At 40.7% G+C, this 25014-nt stretch overlaps 1 protein-coding gene across 19 annotated transcripts in view; it reads left to right on the top strand.

Moving 5' to 3' along the window:
• UNC13B (unc-13 homolog B) overlaps positions 1-25014 on the top strand; it is a 225204-nt gene that overhangs the window by 44190 nt on the left and 156000 nt on the right. For 13 of the 19 annotated variants that reach the window (XM_030003612.2, XM_041120756.1, XM_030003608.2 and 10 more), the window contains exons 6-8: positions 3082-3152; positions 6270-6327; positions 20730-20765. In XM_030003612.2, coding sequence (XP_029859472.1) covers positions 3082-3152; positions 6270-6327; positions 20730-20765 — 165 coding nt within the window. The remainder of the gene's footprint in view (positions 1-3081; positions 3153-6269; positions 6328-20729; positions 20766-25014) is intronic. The other 6 variants (XM_030003613.2, XM_030003611.2, XM_030003607.2 and 3 more) reach the window with 1 other exon arrangement.

The following is a 25014-nucleotide window of genomic DNA, read 5'->3' as shown; positions in this document are numbered from 1 at the left end:
CGGAGTCCTGAGCTGGCATCAGATGGCCTCTGTTTGGACTAGTTCATCTTTTTATCTTGTAAGCAAAAGTTAATGTAGCGGAGTAACTTGCACTTGTAATCAAAGCTGAGCAGTGATGTAGGAGCTGGCCAGTGGACGTCGCCTTGCAAGCAGTCATTCTGTGATCTCTGCACTAGGGATTTCCATCCTCTGCATTCCAAAGAACCAGCTTCAACAAAACAGCTGACTGAGGTGAGACAAATGGATGATGAAACTAAAAAATAGTTATAAACTGCTTCCTCAAAAAATAAAGAATTCTGTCTCATTGAGCATTTCTTCTGAGCAGGTAACTTCATTCAAGTTTGTAGGTCAGTTGGTCCTTGTTTGAGGTTTGCTGTGCAATAACTGCACTGTTGTTAGTATTCATGACAAGAGTTTCTCTAAGACCAAGAAGATGTCCGTAAAGCAGCCAGTATCTGGACAGTAGCAGATTTTTATGTCTGACTTCCATAAGAAGCTGTTTCAGTAGAATAGCAGCAATCCTGCACTAAAAATCTGTTTATGAAATGGGCACCTTGGATACAAGATAGAAACAACAGATCCAAGAGACACATGGTGCTTCTTGATGCCTGGGCATGCCACTAAACCATTGTCTATGGGAAAGCATTGAAGCCTATCCTGAGACAACTGCAGTTTCTGCAGTGTTAATGGTAGTCCATTGCTTCATTGCTCCTAGATCTCTTCGGTTTTGATTTCAGGTTCCGGAGTTGAGTTGTTTTGACTCCAACTTTAGTCCTCAGTTCATGAGTTTTTCTTCATCTTTTAGAGAAGTGGTGGCTTTCAAAGACAAAATTCCATAGGCTTGGCTTTAACATTTGGATTGCTTCAGGTCCTTCTTGGAGTTTGTCCTCCTAAATCTCATCAGGTTGTATGCTGATAGCCCTTCAGTTAATCGATGTCTTCTTTCTAGGTCAGTTCTGTCCAGATTTCCTTTGAATGCCATCCCTAATTTGTGCAGAGCTTATCTAATAAATCTGTGCAGCTGTGATCCACAGTCCTGATGATCAAAAGCATGTATGTTTTTCAACTCTTGTAGTTGTGGAAAACCCTCTTATGTTTCTCTCACCTTGTTTTCTAATAGCATATTACAACAAAGCAATGTGCTGTACATCAGAAAGAGCAACTAACTCTGTGTATTATGGTTAAAATAAATGACTTTGGTTTCCCTTCAAGCAAGGAGAAATAGGTTGTCTTTTTTCTACTTAATGCGGTTTTTCTAGAGCCAGGTACTAATTTTCCAGTTCCCTAAAACTTTCTCAAGTAGGGCCTGTTTTATCTCCCTTGTCTGGGTGAGACTAGTTACATAAAAATACAGTGGTGTTTCTTACAAAGGTGTAGACATTAATTCATAGTCCACAGAAATACCTAGTTCTGAAACTTCAAATTCCACTAAATCTGGCATGTTCCTTGTTCTTGTTGAAAGTGGTTCATGTTCTAGTACACTGGCCACATCTCCAGAAGTTTTGGGGTTACTGGCTTCGTAAGATGATGGTTTGTGTGGCTGAGAGAGGACACATGTAGGAAAGATAACCCCTTTAAGTATAAGAGGAAAGCAATACTTGGTCCTTTCTGAAAGCATCGTAGGTGCTGATGGAATGCTCACCTGCCAATAAATCTTGTTCTTGATTCTCTCAGGAGTGAGAGTGGATGTAACTTTTAGAGCCACCTTTTCATCAGGAGACCATCCCAGCCTACTTATCCCATTCCTGCAAACACATAGCTTAGGATATCATTGTGACTGTGTTCAGGAGGTACAGTTCACTGCAGGAAAACAAACTTGTTAGATGTAAACTTCTTGGCTCCTGATGAGGCACCTGAGAGTGTAAAGAGTTACAAGAGGTGGGAAAACTACCTGAACTGGTATTATACTCATCCTCATTTGTCAGCTTGCAGGGTTGGTGGTGTCTAGCTGGAGCGGTCCCTCCACTTCCTTCCTGTGTGAGCTCTGAAGTTTCTGCATTGGTGCAGTTTTGGGCCATGAATAGCCGAATTTCAGAAGTCATTACTGTCAGGGGGATGTTGAGTGGCTAACCCCACCCACCCCCAACCCCCTTTTTTTCCCTCTTTTCAATGATTTTACACTCCTCCATCCCTAAATAATTTACCTAATTCTCCTGGATTGAGAGCCTGACTGATGCTTTTTGTTTCAGTGGGTTATTTCCCTTGGTGCTGTGCACCTCTTGCTCTATTCCTTAAACACAGTTTGTACCTAACTTGCCTTGCGTTAAACTTTCCACAGCAGTTCGTCCGCACCTCCAAGGGAGCACTTTGAGAGATGAAATTTTGAGTGGCAGAAGTCTGTTCCCTTGAAACCATTAGGGCACAATATTACTTCAAAGTGTGAAATAGAAAATAGTTACCAAAATAAAGGTGATAATGCTTGCTACTTGCTGAGAGTCATCAACTTGGTAAATCTTCTAGAAGGTAAAAGGGTTGTTGTGATTCATTTCACAATGAAGTTGCAGTGTGGTGTAAAAATAGGAATGTGCTTTCATGTGAATATAACTGCCTATAACACTGTTCATTACCTCAAAAGATTTGGCTTATTGCCTGCAATGGAAAACAAGAGACTATTTCTTTTTTGGTACTTAATTTGTGTTACAGCAGGTATGTAAGAAAGATGTGCTATTCAAAAGGAGCCCATGTTCTATTGAGGTTATAAAAGCCTCCAGAAGAGGCTCTTGATCTTGCTATGTGTTATCAAGTATATAGTAAGTGTATTAATATCATTGTGAAATGGCTCTTCATAAAACTAATACTTGAATTAAATCTGAACCAGTCTGTCTTACTCTTTCGTACCTTTGTGCAATGTGCATTTGGTTAATCAGCTTTATACACGAAAGCAATGTAAGCCCTCAAACTGTGTTACTATTTACAGTGTTTATTTTCCAAGTGCTAACATAAGACAGTCCTATTACTTCAAAATTACGTGTGTGTTTTTTGTGGTGGGATCTTGGAATACCCTCCCTGTTTTAATACTACTGGTGATAAATGCAAATTTGCCTGGTTAATAAGATGGTGTGACTTATTCTTTTGGTATAGATATCCCTGAAGAAGAGGCCAGATACTGGACCAGAAAATTAGAACAAATAAATTCACTGGGAGATGATGAGGTAAATATCTAAATTAAAAATGAATGTAGCCCTGAATGCCTCATAACTTGCTTTTATTCTTTGTATTGGATCCTTATGATTAAGGTAACTCCCAAATATTCATCAGTTACAAGTCTTCTGTGAACTGTTTACAGAACTGTTTTCTCAAGTGTACTGTTAGTGTTTTCATGTGCTGAAAATGCTTGAATAGAGAGAACTGTTTTGCTGATGCACATACACTCAAAGGAAAGGTAATACCATGCTTTACCTCAGAAGAGAGTGAAACTGTTTTTGACAAGCTCTGGTAGGTTCTCTTCATTTGTGAAATCAAGTTAAAAAGGACATTTTTGCAGTTGGCTATTTCTGGGCAGGAGGCAAAGGAAGATACAAGATTTCTTGGGTCTGAGGAGTATTGGAGCTGTTAGCTTTACCCTAACCCAGTTGTTAATGGCTCAGTTTATATGGATTTTGTATTATAATACCTGCTATCTATGGCTTTGGTTTCCTGTTTTTTCTAGTGTGTACTTGGCTAAACAGCTGTAAAGTAAAAGTTACAATTTCTTTTTAAGAGAGACTGTTACATGATTAAAACATTTCTTTACAGTTCATACTGTTTGCAAAATAAGATTTGACATATGAATGCCTGTACCAGAAGTTTAGCATTTAACAAAACCCCAAACACTCACATGTCAATGCCAACATCCTTGGGTAGGAACATGGTGCTTTCTTAAACTCTTGACAGATCTCTTTCTGTAGCAAGATAACTTGCAAAATTTTCTGCCAGTGACTTTAGGAAGTTTTTGTTCTGGGATCCTCCAGCTATTCTTTTCTGCACCTTATGCGAGTCATTCAGTTTACTGTGCAGATGAAGAAAAATAAGGTGGGTTTTCTTTTTGACTGAGGACAGACCAATATTTGGGTGGATAAAAACATAACTGCTTGAGGGTAATCTCTCCTGCCTTCCTAGAAGTTTGAGAACCTCTTGGAGTTGATGAAAAGCTCAGTCTGTGATTTGACCTGTCATTGATACTGCTGTGGTGCCTCCCTGCTCCTGTGGACTGTAGCAGCAGTCCGTGCTAGGTACTTCAGTGCAGCATAGGTGCCCTCTAGTGCTTCACTGAACTGGTACTTGCTGAAAGGTATCCTGAGCTTTGTGAGACTCCCCTTTCCCTGGAGCGCCATCCGTCTGTATGCTAAGTGCATGCTTTCATCAAATACTAGTAACAAAATCATGCCTCTGTATTTGTGACCTAGTGATATCAAATTATTGTGGATGTTCCCTGTCACGAGAGAGAAAATGAAAAAATGTAAGAACACCTGTGCAGGGCCTGACCTAAGGTTTATCTTGTCCCTTGTCTGACAGTGACCCAGAGTGGGGATCATATCTTCTTTGCATATTTCCCTAATTTGCAGCGACTTGTAGCTCAGGAACTTCCAGAGCCAGAGGTAGTATCTTTGTGTTTAACAACACTCAATGGATTTTTTTCTTCTGTGGATGTCAGTTGCCTTTTGAACGCACCCAGGTTAGTTATGTTGTAGCAAAGGAATTCAGCACCTTAACTGTGCATTGCCTGAAGAAATATCTTATTTGCTCTGAGCAAACAAACCCTATGTTGTGAAACCAGCTGGAGGCAGGTTTATTTGGAGAAATTGAATGACTGATCCTCATTCATCTACTCTGTGCCACTCAGCTTTACAGACCTCACTTTTTTGCATGGCTTCTGGGCTGCAGAGTCCTAGTCTGCATAGTGGTATTTAGTACAGAACAACTCTATGCCTTTATCTTCTTTTCTGTGCACTAAGCTCAGCTATCTCTGAGACAATGGATGAGCAGACTAAAGTTGCACAGCAGTATTCAAGAAGCAGTTTCATTTGGAGTTCATACAGCTTTCCAGTCTCTTTTCTCATGAACACTTAATACTCAGTTTTCTTTTTGGGACTGCTGATGCCTTAAAAAGAATAAACTACTGCCATTTTGGGATCTCTGAGTATAATAATTCAGAATGCATTGCTGTCTTGTGCTGCCGAAATTGCTCATAAACAGACTTTCTTTCAGGACTTTGTCAACGAGTCAGTGATGTGAGATCCAGCAGTTCTTGTTTTCACAGTCCTGATTAACTCAGTGAGTTGGCAGTTTGCAGATGATAAGACTAACCACCTTTCAGGATCACTTGTGCATTTTAAATAGCACAGATTGGAAGATAGCTGCAGGGGACGTCTGCAGGTTGTCACCTTCCATGTAATGAACTAGTCATTAATCCTTACCAAATCCAAGGACTGGCTGTCTGGTGGCCCTGTTTTGCACAGATTGCAGCACCAGGTTGCTAAGGTTGCCACTTCCTTTGTCATCAGACTTTTTTTTCCTAGCAAAAATTGTTCTTGTTATTTTGCTCAATTGTCCTAATTTTCTCATATATCTATGTAATACAAGACAGAGGAGAATAACCAAATAAAACCACTGGCATTCCCCTAGGGAACGCTTTGATGCTGTAACAAACAGCTTTGTAAAAAGTCAAAGCTGGCTAATTGAAATATGTCTGTGTTCTCTAATTAAGTATTAAATGAGATGAAAAATTCTTCACTTTGGATGTACAGTGGATCACAGCAGAGTTTGTAAGTGTTGGCTGGGCAAACATTGTATTACTGCCCTGCCGGGCACACTAATTATCTAACCGTTTCAATCTCCTACTGCAGTGTTGCTGTGAGCCCACATGAGTTTTGAACTGTTGAAGCTGTTCTTGAGTGTCTAAACATAAATGGGCTTATACTCACTTCTGAGCTCCCTGTCACAGTGACATTGTGGTGTGGAAAATCAGATCTTTCAGATGTCTGATTTGAGGTCTCACAGTTGAGAATAGGGCCTGTTCTTGTATTAAAGCAGACTTCAATTTAACCAAACTTGCACATCTTAACACCTGGTTTTGGCATGAAAAAAGGGGAGACTTCTGGGAGTGTGTTTGAATATGGATATTACGGAGAATATTTAATGCTTTGATACTACCAGGGATGTTTTCTCTTGTGTGGCATGCTGTACTCTGAAAGCTGTTTCATAAAGTTACCATTTGCTTTCTTTTTGGTCTGTGTTCCTTCTTTTTTTTTTTTTTTTTTTTTTTTTTTTTTTTTTTCCTCCTTCTTTAGTATTCCTTTCAGGAGGAAGTCCAGAAGAAACCATTGCCCAGTGCTGCCTCCCAGTGTTGTAAGTTAGACTTTATTTCTTCTCAATATTTTTTGCTCTTTCAGTGTACTTTCTTTCTTTCTCTGGTTAGGTATCAAACGATGGTACATTGGAACACTATTTTCTTGTTAGAAGTACTTAAATCTCTGTGAAGCCAATAACTTTTGTCAGTTATGAAAAACTGTGCCCCTCAAAATGTTGTTCTAAAGCTTCTGATGCTAGAAAGTGAAACCAGGCATGTCTTTAACCCGTTTGTGTCCTCACATGCAATAGGAACACAAATTGTGTTCGAAGTCACCTAGTTTGTCAGACCTTTGTAATATTGACGCAAGTAAGAAAATGCTGAGTTTTTTCATATAACTAAGGCTATATTCTCTTTAAACACCATGTGTTGAATATTATTTTTATGACTTTTTAATGAAATTTTAAGAGGAGGAGAATAGATGGAGACAAATACTGCTGTTAGCCTTTTAATGCACCAGAGTTTTGTGTACTTGATGCCTAATTTTTTTGATACTACTTTTCAATGCTGTGTTGATGGATGAAAAATATTTTTACTAATTTCTGTTTATCTCATCTTGCATTTCTTTATGCTTCTGAAGACATGGATGGAAAAATAACCTAGGACATACTGTATGTGATGGTCTGCAGAATTAGATTTCTGAAAGACTGCTTTTGACATACAATAGATGAAAACTCACTGATGTCTCTTATGAATGTCTTATCTACTTTTGGCAACAACATTAATAAAATTCAAGTCTCATAATTTAAACAAATCTTTTATACTCCAAATCCTTTAAGATGTGCAGATTACACTTGGCAGGCTGTTTATCCGTTAGGCTGATTACAGGATCTCTACCAAACTGTTAACATTAGGAAAAGTTAATTACTGTTTACTTTTTTTGAGTAGAATTAATTTATGTGTATACTGTTATTATGTTATCTTAAAACTACCTTCAACAAAACATGGACATTAACCAATTGCCTAGGAAATCTGAATGTGTCGTGTAGCTGGAACATGTACAAAGCTATATGAAAGTATTCCAGCAGTGATACACTAGGTAACATCAAATGTGTCCTCCCTTTTTTTAAAAAGAGTATATGTAAAGAATAAAGCACTTTGTTGTTTGTTTGTTTGTTTTCAAATAGTCAGAAGGGCATGATTGATTTGTAAAGCCTACAAATAAGAAACGTTGTTGGAGAAACTAATATTCAACTAAATCTTACTAGTATACTATGCAGAACCCCTAATGTCAAAAGATCAAAGAAAAACAGTCTAATATGAGGTGTTCAAGAACTGAATGTGTTATTTGCTGAAATGACTTTCCTGGCTATGTGCCCTGGACTTTGGTTTTGTTCAAGAGAGGCTGGTTTGATTGACTCTTCTAAGTATTGGGATGTATGGGTAAATTAGGAGGAATGCTTCTGTGTAGGGAAAGTAGCTGTTCCCACACCATGGTGCTTTTACATCCTCAAGCTCTTGTAGCCGGTTTCTTCCCTGGAAGACCAACTCAGCTCCTGCAAATAGACCTAGTAAAGAGTAGAACTGCAGCTGCCCTTTTTGTGTTGCCTGTTAACAGCCTGCATCTTGCTAGAAAGTGACCTTTTACAGTAATTAGTTGAAGGCCCCTGGTTTGAACAATTAATATCGCATAAGAAAAAATTTAATCATTCATGGGATTAAAACGCTCATTAGAATTGATGTTAAATATTTCATAGCAGTATGTGGTTAATGTATTTAAGAATTTTCTAGTAATTCAATAAAGCTTGTGGCACTGCATGTACTTTTGCTTAGCTATTGCTGCTTGCAGTTGGAAACTGCAAGTTTCCAACATCTATGAATATCTGATTATTTACATGGACAAATACAAAGTAGACATTTAATGTAGAAGTAGTTTTGAAAAATTAACTCTGCTTGCATCAGTCTGTGCATAAGAATTGTAAGCTTGCCTGAATGCAGCATAGTCCTTTGGAACTCAAGAATTCAACCCAGAAGATGCATTGATTGTGTCTCTGTTGAAAGCTGACCTGACTTTTGCATATGACGCAGGAGCTCAGCTCCCTTTTACATAGGAGCAGGGTGGGTGTCCTTCCCTAACCTAAAACACATTGAGTATGGAGTGTTCTTAGTTACCATGTGGATAAGTAATTGATAGATATATTTTTAGATATAATAAAAATATCCTCAAGAACATTTGTAAGACTCATTCTATTTTCCATCACGATATGCTAGAGGAGGTGTGATCACTGCTGGGAGCAGGACACAATTAGCTGGACAACAGACTAAGTATCTGGAAGGAGCAAAAAACATCCTCAATGGGAGTAGTTTTTGCCCCATGAGAATATCTTCCCAAATCCTAAACAATATGAAGTTATCTTAAAACCTGATGCACTATGGAGCAAAAGTGCAGCAAAACACTTCATATAGCTTGCATTTTAAGAAATAACGGTATAACTGCACATGCCACTGGTGTCCTGCTTAGCTCTCTTGCAGCTCTCAGAAGATTCTTTTTTGTTCAGCCAGAGAAAATTCTACTCCAGCAGGCAAGGTCAGGTTCATTAAATAGGGAAATACATGTCTTTACATGTTAAAATTAGATTATAGTTCTGCCCTGTTCTACTTCTGTATTTTCCACATACATCTGTTCCCTTTCCCAAACCACCTTTTCTTGTGGTTGTTTCCCTCTCTTGCATGGATGCAACTTGTTCTGTTATCTCCCATGAGTAGAGAAGTGGGGGGGGGGTGGGGGGGGGGAAGATGGAGCAGGATGCGAGAGAGGAGAGCTGGGCTGTGTCTGGAAGCCAACATCTGATGTGTGAGGGTGGGTTTTCATCTCTGGTTGTGCATGGGCTGCTACCTTGGCATGGTGCCATGCGAAGTCTCAGTCCAGCCTAGCTGCTCTAGTTTTTCTGGAGATTGTGGAGCTTTCAGGCCCACTTTCACAGTCTCAAATGCTGCTTTGTTCTTAGAAGAGTCTGACCCATGATTTCTAAGGTAATGTGGGATTTGGGCTTCCTACTTATTTGGGATTTGGACTTCCTACTTATTTGGGATTCGGGCTTCCTACTTATTCTTAAGTAAAACAGGTGGGTCTGTTCTTGTACATGCAGTCTCTTCTAAGCCCTGCTGATTTTGGCACTTCCTGCTGCTTCCTGCATCATACTTAGCCATTTCATTTTTATCTCCTGACTTCTATGCCTCCTTATATATTTCTCCTTTCCCAGAAAGATCACTTGCTTCCAATTGATTTAACTTTCAGTGATCCCAAGCAATAAGCAAAGCACTGCAGTGCCCATGGATCCAGTTTTGTTTGCATTTCTATTAAATTAAATGGAATTGTAATTCCTAATTTCCTGATATCTCATTATTGGATAACTACAGCATCCTCATATTGGCTTTTACCTGCAACCTGAAATTGAGTGTAAATTAAAAAAGAAAGCAAGCTTTTATTGTCTGGAAATTCACTTTCAAATGAAGCAGCTTGATAAAATGTTATTTGATTACTTTGTCATTCATTGAGTCAATAAACTCTAAGTTATTTATTGTGGTAGGTATAGATGTATTTTCCTTGTATGCTCAAGATCATTTCTGGCAACTTGAAAGTCCACTATAATCCATGAGTCACTCTGTCAGTATTTTAAATGCAGCTCTGACTTGGAGCAGACACTGTGCAAACTGGGATGAGAAAAGTATTCCGTATCTTTGTGGAAAAGATTTGGCAGTCTTAGTTAATATCAGCTACTGTAAATACTGCCCTATACCTTTTGTCAGGAAGTTTACAAATCTGGAAGAGAGCAGGTTTGTTCAGTATGATTCTCAGAAAAGATAACCTAAGTGCCACTGAATCTACCAATTATGTCTCTCCTCTTACCTTTGACTGATAATCTTTCTGGGAATACTTTATCGTCCTTTCTCTGCATATATTTTTTTTATTCCACTTCCTTGAGTCTGTGGTGTTGTGCTTTTCACAGTAAGACCCTGACAGACCACAGTGCATGATAGTTCTATCTTGCATGTCTTTTGCTCTGTAAAATCTCTACCTACCAGGGCTGTAGGGTTGTTTTTCATTGTGGGTTTTGTTGGATTTCCTCTTTTTTCAGAAGAAGGTAAATTTGTTGCTTGGCTCTGGAGTGTGAGTTGGTGCAACAAGGAAAGAAATAACTTTTCTGATACACTGTTATACCAGCAAAAAGAACCAAAGCTAGCCTGTGCCTGGTTTGCCAGCACATCAGAAAGAAAGGAACTAGACAACATCTCCTCCAGGAGAATAAGAAGGAACCCTAAATGCTATCTGGAGTGTGTGTGTGTGCACATGCATGCAGGAGAAAAATGCTACAGTTTTGTTGTAGATACATAAGCAGCCTTTTAACTACTTAAAAGCTGACAAAATGTTTTATACATGTTATAGGAATAGGTGTCATTTGACGCCAGATCAATTTGTTGTATTGACCCTTCCTTCCCACTAATATTTGAAGAAATCTATTTCTGCAAAATGTGTAAGGCAAAATTCTGTTAGTATCTATGCATTCACTACTATTTCAAAAGTAACAAAGGCTGACTTTGAGAGGTTTCATTCTTGATGCCCATTAGTTCACTTTTTAGGAGCTCACATTCCACTGATGGATCAGGAAGGCTTCTATGTTCCTCTGCACAGACTGACTCTAATGCTGAGGTTATGATGCTCTCCATGGCACTGATGAGGAGCTTTGTCTGCTAAAAAGCCATATGACTGCCTTCCCTGCCCCCAACTCCCCAGCAAGCCCTGATAACATCCATACTGATTTTGTGTTTAGCGTGCTGCACTGTGGTTACTAGCATCTTTATGCTGCCATTAATGAGCCATTGTGTTGGGGCTATCAAACCCTGCTGCTAGGTGGTACGGTTCCAGCAGAAGGGGTGGCATCAAGTGCACAAATCTGGGCAGGCTGTGGGTCCAAAGCAGCTGGGTAAAGCTCTTGCTTAAAGAGCTTGGTTAGCAGGATATGCACTGTAGCCTGTTTTCATGGAATGAAATCATAGACATCCAAGGTTGGATGTGCACTTGTTTGCGCATGCCATCTTGTGCTGTTGTTGAATCCTGTGGTTTATTCTAGTCAAAGAAGATGCTGGCTGCCATCCACCAGTGCTCAATTGGGTGAACTGACCCTGTGGCAGCAAATGTGCTGAAATTACAACCTATTAAGAGATTGGTTTTTTTTCTCTTTGATAACAATATGTAAAAAAATGATCTACTCTACCAGGCTGTCAAGGCTAGGCAGCATCAAAGTGCTTTTAAGCAGGCCACAACTTGACCATCTTAATTGTTCAGAGATATATGATCTGTAATGGTACAGTGGCAGGCAGCATAGGCAGCTGCGATTGCTGGGAGGTGATACTGCCCTTGTTGTAGAGATGTATAGAATCATAGAATCATTTAGGTTGGAAAAGACCTTCAAGATCATCAAGTCCAACCATCAACCATGCCCACTAAACCATGGCCTGAAGTACCCTGTCTATTTGCTTTTTGAATACCTCCAGGGATGGTGACTCAAACCACTTCCCTGGGTGGCCTATTCCAATGTCTGACAACCCTCTCAGTAAAAAAATTTTTCCTAACATCTAACCTAAATCTCCCTTGCCTCAACTTGAGGCCATTTCCTCTCGTCCTATCTCCAGCCACCTGACAGAAGAGACCAGCACCCACCTCACTACAACCTCCTTTCAGGCAGTTTTAGAGAGCGATAAGGTCTCCCCTCAGCCTCCTCTTCTCCAGACTAAACAGCCCCAGCTCCCTCAGCCGCTCCTCACAAGACCTGTGCTCCAGGCCCTTCACCAGCTTGGTTGCCCTTCTCTGGACACGCTCCAGCACCTCCATGGCTTTCCCGTAGTGAGGGTCCCAAAACTGAACACAGGACTCGAGGTGCGGCCTCACCAGTGCCGAGTACAGGGGAACAACCACCTCCCTGCTCCTGCTGGCCACACTATTTCTGATACGGGCCAGGATGCCGTTGGCCTTCTTGGCCACCTGGGCACACTGCTGGCTCATATTCAGCCGGCTGTCGACCAGCACCCCCAGGTCCTTTTCCGCCGGGCAGCTTTCCAGTCGCTCTTCCCCAAGCCTGTAGCGCTGCGTGGGGTTGTTGTGACCCAAGTGCAGGACCCGGCACTTGACCTTGTTGAACCTCATACAATTGACCTCGGCCCATCGATCCAGCCTGTCCAGATCCCTCTGTAGAGCCTTCCTACCCTCGAGCAGATCGACCCTCCTGCTCAACTTGGTGTCGTCTGTGAACTTACTGAGGGTGCACTCGATCCCCTCGTCCAAATCATTGATAAAGACATTAAACAGAACGGGGCCCAACACCGAGCCCTGGGGAACACCACTTGTGACCGGCTGCCAACTGGATTTCACCCCATTCACCACAACCCTCTGGGCTCGTCCATCCAGCCAGTTTTTCACCCAGCAAAGAGTACGCTTGTCCAAGCCATGAGACGCCAGCTTCTCAAGGAGTATGCCAGGAGAGACAGTGTCAAAGCCCTTGCTGAAGTCAAGGAAGATAACACCCACAGCCTTTCCCTCATCCACTAGGTGGGTCACCTGGTCATAGAAGGAGATCAGGTTGGTCAAGCAGGACCTGCCTTTCGTAAACCCATGCTGACTGGGCCTGATCCCCTTCTTATCCTGGACTTGCCACGTGAGTGCTCTCAAGACAAACCGTTCCATAATCTTCCCTGGTACCGAGGTCAGGCTGACAGGCCTGTAGTTCCCCGGATCCTCCCTCCAACCCTTCTTGTAAATGGGAGTCACATTGGCAAGCCTCCAGTCCTCTGGGACCTCCCCTGTTGACCAGGATAGCTGATAGATGATGGAAAGTGGCTTGGCAAGGACCTCTGCCAGTTCCCTCAGTACTCTTGGATGGATCCCATCAGGACCCATAGATCTGTGAGTGTCCAGATAGTGTAGTAGGTCACTAACTGTTTCCTTCTGGATTAAGGGGCGTATGTTCTGCTCTTCATCCTTACCTTCCAGCTCAGGGGGTGGAGTACCCTGAGGATAACTGGTGTCCCTATTAAAGACTGAGGCAAAGAAGGCATTAAGTACCTCGGCCTTTTCCTCATCTCTGGTTGCTACGTTCCCTTCTGTATCCATTAAAGGATAGATATTCTCCTTGGGATTCTTTTTACTGTTAACATATTTGTAAAAACATTTTTTGTTGTCCCTTACAATAGTGGCCAGATTTAGTTCTAGCTGAGCTTTTGCCTTTCTAATTTTCTCTCTGTATGATCTGTGTACTCCTCCCAAGTTGCCTGCCCTTTCCTCCAGAGATGATAAACTCTCCTTTTTTTCTTGACTCCTAGCAAAAGCTCCCCATTCAGCCAGGCCGGTTGTTTTCCTCGGCGGTTTGACTTGCGGCACATGGGAATAGCCTGGTCCTAAGCCATGAAGATTTCCTTCTTAAAGAATGTCCATCCTTCCTGGACCCCTTTGCCCTTCAGGACTGTCTCCCAAGGGACTCTCTCAACCAGTGCCTTGAAGAGGCCAAAGTTTGCCCTCCGGAAGTCCATAGTGGTGGTTTTGCTGACCACCTTCCTTGCCTCACCAAGAATTGAAAATTCTATCATTTCGTGGTCGCTAAGCCCAAGACGGCCTCCGACCATCACACCTCCCATCAGTCCTTCCCTGTATGTAAACAGTAGGTCTAGCAAGGCTCCTCCCCTGGTAGGCTCACCTACCAGCTCTGTCAGGAAGTTATCTTCCACACACTCCAGGAATGCTATATGTCCACTATGCTACATGTCTATAGATTCTTGCTGGTTTTTTTCTGGTTACCAGCCTGCTTCTGCGCTTAGAAACAACAGAGGTCAGCAGATACCCACGGCATTTCTAGACCAGGCCAGTTTGGGAAGAGTAAGAAGAGGTCAACGATTATTTTACCCTTCTTAAGGGTACGTGACACTAAATATCTTGCTGCAGTCATTGAAAAGCTGTGCTCTAGTAAGAGTAGAACTACTGGGCACAGTACAAACAGTAAGCTTTACAGCAGTCCTCAAAAAATGTTCAGTGTAAGTGTAATTCAAAACAGTACACATGAATGACTTTTTTTTTTTTTTTTTAATTAAGCTAGGCAGAGGCAAAACTACTCTTGTCTGTACAAGTGAAACCATTGTATGAGCTGTTTTGTGGTAGTTTGCTGACAGGTTGGGAAAGCGAGTTTCTTAGCCTCTCTGCTTCTGGGTGACTGGCAGCTCCTGTTCCTCTTTGTTTAAGATGAATCCCATCTGGGAGACTTTTTCCTTGTGGTTTTGCGGTACTCACTGCCTGGGCTGGCTGAAGGCACAATAGGCCTGCTTGAAGGAATGCAGATTCAAGGTCTTGCTCTAAAATGTCTGCCTGCCTTTTTAGGATAAAGCTGCTACTTCAGGACTGGATATGTCTAAGGAAAAATACTCAGCAAATGGAAATTAAAAATAAAAATACTGGCTATATTAGAAGATTATACAGTAACAAATTTTGACTTACTGTTAAACTATAGAGGAGAGCAGATCTGTGGCTTTGCTGCTGATCCTCTAAATGTAGTTTGTTAGTTGTTGTTTCCCTAGAGTACGTGCTGTATTCTGAAAGGTGTTGACAAGGAAATAAAGCTTTGACTTTTAAATAAGCCCCAAACCTAAAGCTCTTCCTAAAATGCTGAACACTGCTAATACTGACATGTTTCTCTATAAGCAGTGATCAAAAAAAGTAAATGCTTGGTTAATCACCCTAGGTTTCATGATTTGTGTTCTTCATGAATGCTGCTTTTTTTCTCTGCTGGGGATTTTTTTAAGGCCTCTGAAACCATATTAGTCATCCTTTAATGTCATAGCAATAACAGAAAATTAATTTGAATTTTGTTACCACAGTGGAATATAACCTTTTTAAAAATTAGATCAAAGATTTTAAACTGGTAGAAAAATTATTGTTCAACTTTATACACTAGGTATAAATATGTGTCCTTGAGCAATGAGGCTTGTACTGAAAGTCCAAGACCGAAAATCAGGAGGAAAAAAGGCACAAATCTCTTAGCTGCTGTACAAGATTATATTCCTCTTTGCTATAATGCATATAGGTAATGTTAGGTGCTCTGCTATAGTCCAAAATTGTATCTCACAAGGAATATATAAAAACTTTTGTTGGTTCTTGTGTTTACATCTCTTAGCCAAATAGTCAGTGTGACTCAGTAGCCCAGAAATTTGTAAGGCAAGACAGCTGTGTTAGGTATGAGTGCAGTGATAGAATTGTTACAGTTTTTCCATTGTAGATAAAATTAAGTGGCACTCTGCCCGATTCCTTTTACTATAGTTATGAATGAGTTGCACAAGCTTGTAATAATTTAGTGGATACTCAGTGATCTGATGGTGATCCAAGCCCTGCTTTAATTCTCAGCTCTCAGTCTGATTTTGTTTAGCCATAGCGGAGGTGGCCAGGAGGGCCATTTCATTTAGGGAAACAAAATACTCCAAAATTTCAGCATAAGCTGAATGCTTAACTGGAGTAAAATATGGTGAAAAAGAGGGAGTAGTGAACAAGGAGAGTACTCTAGCGTTGTACCCTGGTGCCTGTCTTTGCCTCTGTCAGCTCCTTCTAGCTCGTTTACCTCCTGTGCTTTCCCATCTCCTTTTGTGCAGAGGTCTTAGCCCTCATCTGTGATGTTCCAAAACTGAACTGGAGATGGTGGTACTTGATACAAAACCTTCTTGATCATCCTGCTTACTGAAAACTTGATTTCATTCCAAAAAGCTGTTCAAAGCTTGTTTTGTATTTTAGAAGCTTATTCCACTGAAATACTGCATGTTTGATTTTGTGAAGTACATTGAATACCGGAAGAATGTACATTTTTATGGAATCTGAAATCTGTGTGCCCTGTGTTGAGGGTCTTAGCTAGGGCAAAATGAAGTTTATTAAACCTAGAAGAAAGAACTGACCAGAACCTTCCCAGCTCTGTTTGTATTCTATAAACAGTACTTTATCAGCACCAAATACAGTGTAATTTCCTGAGCTCAGTTTACTTTTATAAACTTGTTTAGATGCTCTCTGTCTTCTTAGCATGGGATATAACAGGAGGATTAAATAATTGATCAGCATGACTGTAAGCAATGGACAGCAGTAAATTATAATATTCTGATGGCGATAGTACGTCCCAGCCACTCTCAGAGACTTGTAAGCAGAAATGAAACAAAATGGCACGCAGGCAATCAAATTAGACTGCATTGAAAAGTTGGAATATTCTGCTTTTCTACAGTGTCCCTGCTGATCCAGGCTTGACAGTGTGAAGTGGGGAGGAGGAGTTCCTCCCTGAATAGTTGCATAATTGAGACACAGAACAAGCATCTGTTATGTTCAGCTAACTGTGGGAACTTAAATGTGTTAACGACAAGAATGTTGTAGCTTCCAAGGCACCAGGCTGCTGGCATCACTTAGTCCTTAATTGGAGGTTTATGTGAAACCTCATTTTTTGAGTACTGAAACTTATGAATACACAATAATGTGATAACCAAGACACATACTGTTGGTATTTAAGAGCACACAGAGTAACTAGTCTGACTTGTCTGTATCATCTATTCCAGTGTTAATGTATGTTGTTGTTGTATGTTTGTAGAATTACAACTCTCCGTTTTCTGTCTGTGTGGACTTCTTGGTGTTTTCTGTTCAAGTTTGTACAGGCTTAAATTTGTTCCCAAAGGTGATCTGGAAGGGATTTTTTTCTTACAAATTGAGGTTATGCATATTATTTTCGTGAAGCAGAAAAACAACTTGAAAAGGCTAAAAAGAAATTCTGTTTTCATTAACCTTCAAAATATCAAGACTGTCAGCCCAGGTCTTCTGTGATGATGCTGAAGGACCGAGATGTATACTGTTAGCTCCTGAATCTTAAATGAAGCAGCATATGTGTTGAATCTTTAATAAATTCATCTTTTATCCAAAATGTTAGATGCTGAAGTGAAGTGGGTGTTAGTAAAAACAAACAAAAGTGGAGTTTTGAGATTCTGGCTGAAAATCGCTTTACTCTCTGTTATTCCATCTCTTTCTGTTTGCTCCTGCAGTATTGCTTTCCCAGTTAGTCTCTAGTTGTAGCATGCCCTGGTTAGCCAAGACCCAACTTCTCAATGTGAGAAAACTTGCAGGTTAAGAAACTGGTGTCTAAAGGTGCAGGTGTCTTCTCTCCACCTTACCCTGCTTGGCATCGACTGCTATTTGTCTTAGGCATGGAAATAATAGTCTCTAATCTGCTTTTGAAAGTTTGAGGGGTTTTCATGTTGTTCATGAGGAACTTGGTAGCAGTGAGGTGGACAGTTAAGCAGCTGGCTCAGTGATATCACTGTCAGTTTGAAGACTCTTGTCTATGGGAGGTAGTAATGTTCTCCAAGGATGGACCTTGCATCTGTGAGGCTTGTTTTTAGCACTTGGGGTTTTCTCCTTGTTGTGGTTTGAAACTGTGAGTAGTGTTGTACCAACCATCAGACCATTTGCTGTCAAGGAAACAAGGGCTAGGAACAGTCTGAGCTGGTTTCGGGGATCAGGCTTTCTGCTTCCGCTTAGAAAGCCACTCATTCCCCCCGTGCAGATTACAGTGGTTTGTGCTGAGGTTTGTGCAGAGGCTGTCAGTCTGGGAGTTTTATCTTTGTGAAAAGGTGCAGGACAGGTAAGCTACATTTCCTCTGTGGTTTTTCTGATGTGCATACTGGTTTTGGAAATTTGTAGTATCTTCTGATATTTCTTTCCCAGTTGCTTTGGGATGTTACATGTGCATTCATTTGTGAATGACACACGTTTAACTAGGAGGTAGTCTGAATGCAATAATGTTGTGCCTCTACAGAGTTTTTATGGATCTTTAATAGTAATCCAGGCTGCAGATGCCTGAATGTTGGCTTCCTTTGCCTCTTACTGTTTATCTGAGATAGGAACCTTTTGATGGAAGGAGGTGCTGAGTTTGCTATCCCATCTGTTAGTGACTTGAGATTATCAGGAATGAAATACACAAAAGCTATTGTTTGACTTACACATTAATAGGAAATTGTCTTTTCTTCAACATGAACTATTTATTACAGCAAATTAAAGCTCAGTGCAGAGTTCTGTCAACTTCTTGCTCTTTTTCCTCAGCCCTTTCCTCATGTCCCTCTCTGATGCTCTTGCTCTCCCTGCCTCTTTTCTGTACTCTTTCTTCTGGTTGTCTCCCCTTCTCATCTCTCTTTGCCACATATGTTTTACTTCTGTTCTCTTTGCCAGCTTGGTTGCGTGTTCCTCTTTTTCCTCTCCTTTTCCCCTGAAAAACACTCAGGCCTCCGTCAAAGCTGATCATTAGGTGATCTGTGGATTTTTGTTGTCATAAAAAAATAAGCCTGAGATGATAGCCCTATGGTCAGGGTCATGTAAACACTGTCTGGTGGATCCTGGCAGGCTTCTGATGCATCTGGGTACATCTTCATCTTGCCAGTATGGCTGGCTCAGATGAATTGTCCAAGCATGGCTTGTCACACTTGCTGCTGTAGACCAGAGAAGCAGCATTTGTCATGTCTCAGACTGTAGTCCGCTGGTGCTCGACTCTATGGACTTCAGTGTTTCTCACTTGTTAAGTTTTGTGAACAAGAACAAAGTTTTTATTTGTTATTCCTGTAGACAGGAGAGGAATAACCCCTTTATACTCCATGGAAACTGCATGTATTGAGCACTATACCAGTTTAACAGGTGGTTCTTTCTAAATCAACCTGGTAAAAAGTATCATTGAATTTGTTCCATGCACATACTTGGTCAGAGCTGCTTTGTTTACTGACGAAAGCAAACATACATGTGTTTTTTGTTTGTTTTTTTTTCCTCTAACTGCTCCTTTAGGAGTCAGAAGGGAATGACCTACCTTTGAAGGTCTACTAGATAATAGAAGTGCCACTTAAATGTGAGCTATGGCTGTGCCCGTGCAAAGCACCACACTTGTGTGTGAGAGCCTAGAGTCCAGGGACTCTGAAGTACTGATGTGTATCTGAGGAACTGCATTGTTTTGTAAACCCTTTATGTTTGAGAAGAAAGGAGCAACCTTGTTGTAGCTCTGATGCACTATTATTTCCCAGATAGGGAGAGAGGGTTAAACCCTGATTTTCTTGGGGTAGTCCACATCTGTGCCTATTTTATACTAACAGAGCCCCTCTGTAGTATATGTGCGTAAGTACTAAACCCTTGGGAAGCCAAATTACTCACCAGGACCAGTTATTGCTTATTTAAGTACTGGTCTGGTGGTAATTTTTTAGGACAAAGATTTTTTTTTTTTTTTTCAGAACTGTTTTTTGCAATTTTAGCTAAAAGCAAGAACTAGCCCATTCTAACTTTGTGAATCTTGTTAATGAGGGCAGGGAGTGGAATTTTGTTGAATCGTCTGAGCTATCTCCCTCCTGGAAATGCGTGCCTGGCTGGTAGCTAGAGATGAAGCTGCTAGCCAGGACAGAAAGCTCTCACTTCTTCTCTGCCTGCATATGAAGGATTTGTTTATCACCTGCTGCACTTACGCATCAACACTCCTGTAAACTTCACTTTTTAAAGCGTTTTTGACACAGCATCTTATAGAAGTGCTGGTTCTGAAGCTCTTCTTGGAGTTGCAAGTTGTGTGCATGCTTCCAAGGTGCTTTGAGGATTGTATGTAGTAGTTTGTTGCCTCCATCATACTGAGTATGACCTTGGGTTGACAACATGGATACTGATAAATAATAACTTGGCTGTCTTACCAACTTGCAGTTTAGCTTTAGCATGAATTTGTTGTCACCTTTAACTTTAACATGGAGAGATTGGCTTACAGTTGTAGAGTTAATTTGACTATTTGCATCCTTAGGATGCAGTGAGACCTCTTAAGTTTTTTATATCTAGCTAAGAAAGTACTCATCACTTAATGCTAGTTTACATGCACACAGATAGTTTTTCATGCTATTATTACTGGTGTGGTGCTATCACCGCTGGGTTAACTTTGTTCTGGAAAGGGGCAGAAGTGGAAACATGAAGCAACTTTTGCCACTTGACTTACACAGTTTAGCCTAGATACTGCTCTTAACTGGACTCTGGTTTCTGGGTCATTCTGTAATCCTGATAACATGTGTATTAGGAAATAACAGTGTTTAACTGCTCTTGCTAAGTGGTGTGTTGATAACTATTTTGTCTACTTGTGTTAATAAATGCATGATTACTTGATAATTCCTAGAGTTTATAGTGATCTTAATCTTCAGAATGTCTTATAAACAAACTGGGCAGTGAAGAGTAAGCCCCAAAAGAAATCTAATGTTGTATTTAAAAAGAAAAAATTCTCTTACATTTTCAAGCTCGCAATCTGTAAGGCATTTTAAATACGTGAAAAGTATGCTTGTGGTTTGTTTTTCTAAGCTTTCTTTTCCCATTCCTATTCTTTGCTGCCATTTGTGTTACATGCAGGCAACTGGAGTTATTTCGGATGGGGAGAGCAGCTGAGTACGTAACAGTTTGATTTCTTGCAAGTTTTCTGATCCTATAGTGATGCAGCATGCTCCAGTACGAGGAAAGTGGAAATATTCATGCATATAGAAAATCTGTTCCATTGTATTTTCTTTTACTTTCACTGAATCATCATATTTGTGTGGATGGATGGCTGTTCATTTTTTCACTGTTTAGCTTTGTTTTGGCCATGTTTTAAATGACTTGCTTGTGCCTCCTACTGGAATTTGAGGATAAGATGGCAGAATTGGACTATTATTCTTTTCCTGTAACGGTGATTCTGGTTTTCAGCTTGTATACATCTTTTGTGTTGGTCTTCATACCCATGTAAGTCCATAACAATGTTTGGAGTAACTGAAAAGCACAAGGGAATCTGTAGTGATTGTTTTACTAAGATGCAAAGATATGCTGGACATGATCACAGAAATTCTAAATACTACAAATAGGAGCAAATCTGAGAGCAGAAATGGCTGGTGCACACCAGTGTGACAGAAGGTATTGTAGGTATTGTGGCATATTCAAGCTCAGTGAGACAGTATCATGACAAAAGTAGTAGGGCTTTGCTTTAACTAGTGCTTACCAGCCTTTGAAAGATAAAACTCATGTACCACAGCTGTCTGTGATCTGTAGAGCTAATGCTTGCACCTGAAGACTGGTGTGATAACTTTTGCAGAGGCTGTGAGGTTTTTGTTAATTTTTCCAGAAAATGTGCATGAAGCATCTTCACTTTCTGGAAGTCCTACAAGTTCCAACAGGCAAGGCTTCTGCTCAAGGTACAGTGCATGGCTTCTACTGTCCATAGGACCTGCAAAGATAGGCCCATCAGTCTTAAAATGAAGGTGTCAGTTCCCTGTGTCAAAACCAAGAGTGAGGGTGTTGCTGAGGGGAGCATGCAAAGAAAAATCACTGGCCGCTGCCAGCAGGGAGGAGATGCTTTTCTGGTTTTGACATAATGGAATTTGGAGAGGATACTCTTACTGCAGCCAAGTAACTTAATTCTAATGTCCAGCTAATGTTACAGTGCATTTCACACATGGACCTGTTCTGCATTTTAGAAGTCTTCCGCCAGTGACTTCCCAGTTTCTCTTCCCACAACATGTTTTGTCCTCCTTGTTTCTGCATTTTAGAAGTTTTCACCAGTGACTACCCAGTTTGTCCTCCCACAACATGTTTTGTCCTCCTGTCTTTGATCAAACCATAAGTTCTTTGGGCATCAACAGTGTCAACCAACTTCGTCATGCTGTCAGTGTTGGATGTCTCAATTGTTTGGTGTTATTCTCAGAGGTGTGATAGCATAACCGGTAATTAATTAAACTTTTGTATACTACTAAAACAAAGATTAGTGTCCTAAATAGCCACTTTTTATTCCCCAATTTTGTGTGTTTGGGAGGGAAATGGGGTGCTTAGGCATTGGTCAGTCAGAGATTAGGAGGGTTGTGCAAAGGGTATTTCTCCCATTTATCTGGAGTGTTGGTGAGTTGTGGTTTTGTTCTAAAAAGGTACTTGTATTCATAGAGCTTGCTCCTTCCCTCCCTCTACTTCATCCTTCCTGTGCTGTCCTCTTTGAAATCATGTTGGCATCCTTATAGGCAGGCATGGGCCAGTGTTGATGATGTTTTCAAGTGAGCTCCATTAGCTTGACGATGTAATGAAAAATATACTTCTAATTGTAAACTTACAACAGCAACTGAGAAGAAAGCAGCAGAAACAGCATGTTGGTAGCTGGAAGACTTTGTCCTGGTGAGAGCTTCTTGCAAGAGGAGTGCTCTAGCCCAGAGCCTTGCTAGTTGGGTTGAGGGCGCTTTAGAAAATGAACATCTTGTGCTGCTGACCTGGTTTCATTTTAGGAAATGGAAAGACTTAAAGAAGTAGAGTAGACGTTCAAGTCAGTCTTTGCACTTCAGACTGTCAGTCCAGTTCTTGATTGTTGAGTGTTTCAGCAGCAGAAAGTATTTTAAGGTGGGAAAGACAAGGTTATGAAAGCTCTTAAACTGAAGACTGAATATTGCTAACTTGTGTTAAAATTATGCAAATTTCTAATATATTTGTAAGTGGTGAGGGCAATAGGATGGATTAATGACCTGCAAAGTTACACTTAAATAATTTCTCAAAACCTATGAGTTTTTGGCATGGAGAGCTATAGAAGAGGCTCAGAAAAATGCCCTCATGTCCTTTTGAGATTTTTTTTTTTTTCCTTGTTACTTCAGTAGTCCTCTTTAAACTAGTATGCATTTTGATTGTAAGAGTCCAGAAAATGTACATGATTGTCAGAAGTGGCCAGTGGTTTGGTAGACGATGGAGTGTTGGGTCTGAGACTTAGGGTATGAACTTGTTGGCAGCTGTCATGAAAAGCCGTTTAAATGGATGAAGGGTGGGCTTGGCGTGGAGGTGGCAGAGATCTCTTCCGAACTTGGACTGGAAGTCATTCCTTCAGTTAATACACTTTCTTCTCTTCTACTGTTATAAAAATAGACAAAAGCTGTGAAAAGCTTGATGGCTTATTTTGGAGTAGTTTTGGATTTGGATTTTGGAATAAAGAAGCTTACATGAACCTCCTTCTTCCCAAGTGCCTGAGTGAGCTGCACTTACTGCTTTTGTCCAAGTTTTTACTCAGGTTTGTGGAAGATAACTAAGCTTAGGAACTGGACCCCAGCTCCCAGCGACTGATGGCACATCACTGCTAGAAAAGCAGGAGGCAATTTCAACTGAATGCAACCTTTTGAGAGGAGCTCCTGCTGTGCATTGGGACCTTAAAACAACAAAAACACTTTGAAAGTTCATTCATTCAGCCACCTGTAATAATTTTGCTGTTAGCTTTCCTTCCTGTCCTGAAGCTTGATGTAAAGAAAGTTGCCAGAGGTTAAATGAGACTAATAGAGCTGGCATGACAGGACTGTGCAAAGTGGTTTTGAGGTCAGTATATTAAAGCTCTATGTGTTCTGTCCTGCAGCAGTGGTGTAATAACTTCTGGAGGTAGGAGTGGGGAGGAATAACAGGGTTTCCAGGACGCAGTTTGTTTCAAAGAAGCTATCTCCTTTCTTGATTTTCCCCACTCTTTGTAAAATCCTACTGTGTGATGTGCCCATCCAATGGGGTTTCTTATGCTGCCTATATGCATGAATATTCAATTATTAAACATGAACAGCATGCTTCTGCCCTGCTCCTTCAGCCTTACCCCCTGCTCTCTACACAGTGGGTCCAGTGACAAAGAAACAGTTTTCATCCCTTGAGAGCTCTTTGGTATATGTGAAATTTCTCAATCTGGGATAAAACAATTACTGACTTTTTATGTTTATTGTTATGTATCTTGTTATTAATTAACCAATCTTCAGAGACTGAGGCTACAGCTTTCCTTATGGGAGACTTGGTGTATCATCTGTTTGAAGAAGATAGTGTTTGAATTTATCACACCATGTGTGTTGTGAGGGATATTTTGCTGAAACATGGGCTGTAATGCCTGACCCCTCCTTTTGAAGGGATGCTGCATCCCCAAAGCTGCTTCTGCAAGTTCTTGTCAGTCTCTTGCATACACAAAATATGTGTCACATATGTTAGTGAATGGGATCATCACCAGGTGCAGGCATTTCACAGTATGCTTTCTTGCAAAGGTAATGTGTGCTATAAACCACATATGGGCCAGGCTTTGGTGCTTTTAATCAGGCTGAGCAAGGTCTTTATTTGTGAACACTTCCATTAAATAAAGTGAGATTGCTCATAGGGTAGGTGCAATTCAGCATGAATAAGAGTTTCTGGAGTTGGCCTTTATTTATGAGTCAGTTGAGGATTTCTGCCTGGTATTAACATCTATGGATGCTGTAGGTGCATGGCGCATACATCAGAGAAACAATGTGTTCCTGCCTCATTGACATTTGTGGTAGCTGGAGCCTTGCATCCTTTAAACATGTCATCAGGAAGGCATTTTGTGTCATGACATCTAAGAGACTTCCTCATGTTAAACACCAGTAAGAACTGGGAGAAATTCTGGTGCTACCTTTTATAAACATGTATGCTGTAAATGTCTGATTAATGTGTAAGCTGATCAGCTATTTTCAGATGTTGCTTAGAGATGCTGTGGTTCATATGGGAAATCTTCATCTGATGGTGCAGAGGTGAGATGTAATGACTGGTTAACAAATCCAGGTAGTGCTTCTGCAACAGTCTGGTCAGGGAATTTGGAAATCTCTGAGCCCATCAGCTGGGCAGAGTCATAGACGCAGAGAAGTCATGTCTTGCTTCCTGATAACCA

The sequence above is a fragment of the Aquila chrysaetos genome, chromosome Z, assembly GCF_900496995.4.
Source record: "Aquila chrysaetos chrysaetos chromosome Z, bAquChr1.4, whole genome shotgun sequence".
NCBI classification, from domain to species: Eukaryota; Metazoa; Chordata; class Aves; order Accipitriformes; family Accipitridae; genus Aquila; species Aquila chrysaetos.
The sequence above is the reverse complement of the archived record's forward strand: the minus strand, read 5'-3'. Positions and strand labels throughout refer to the sequence as shown.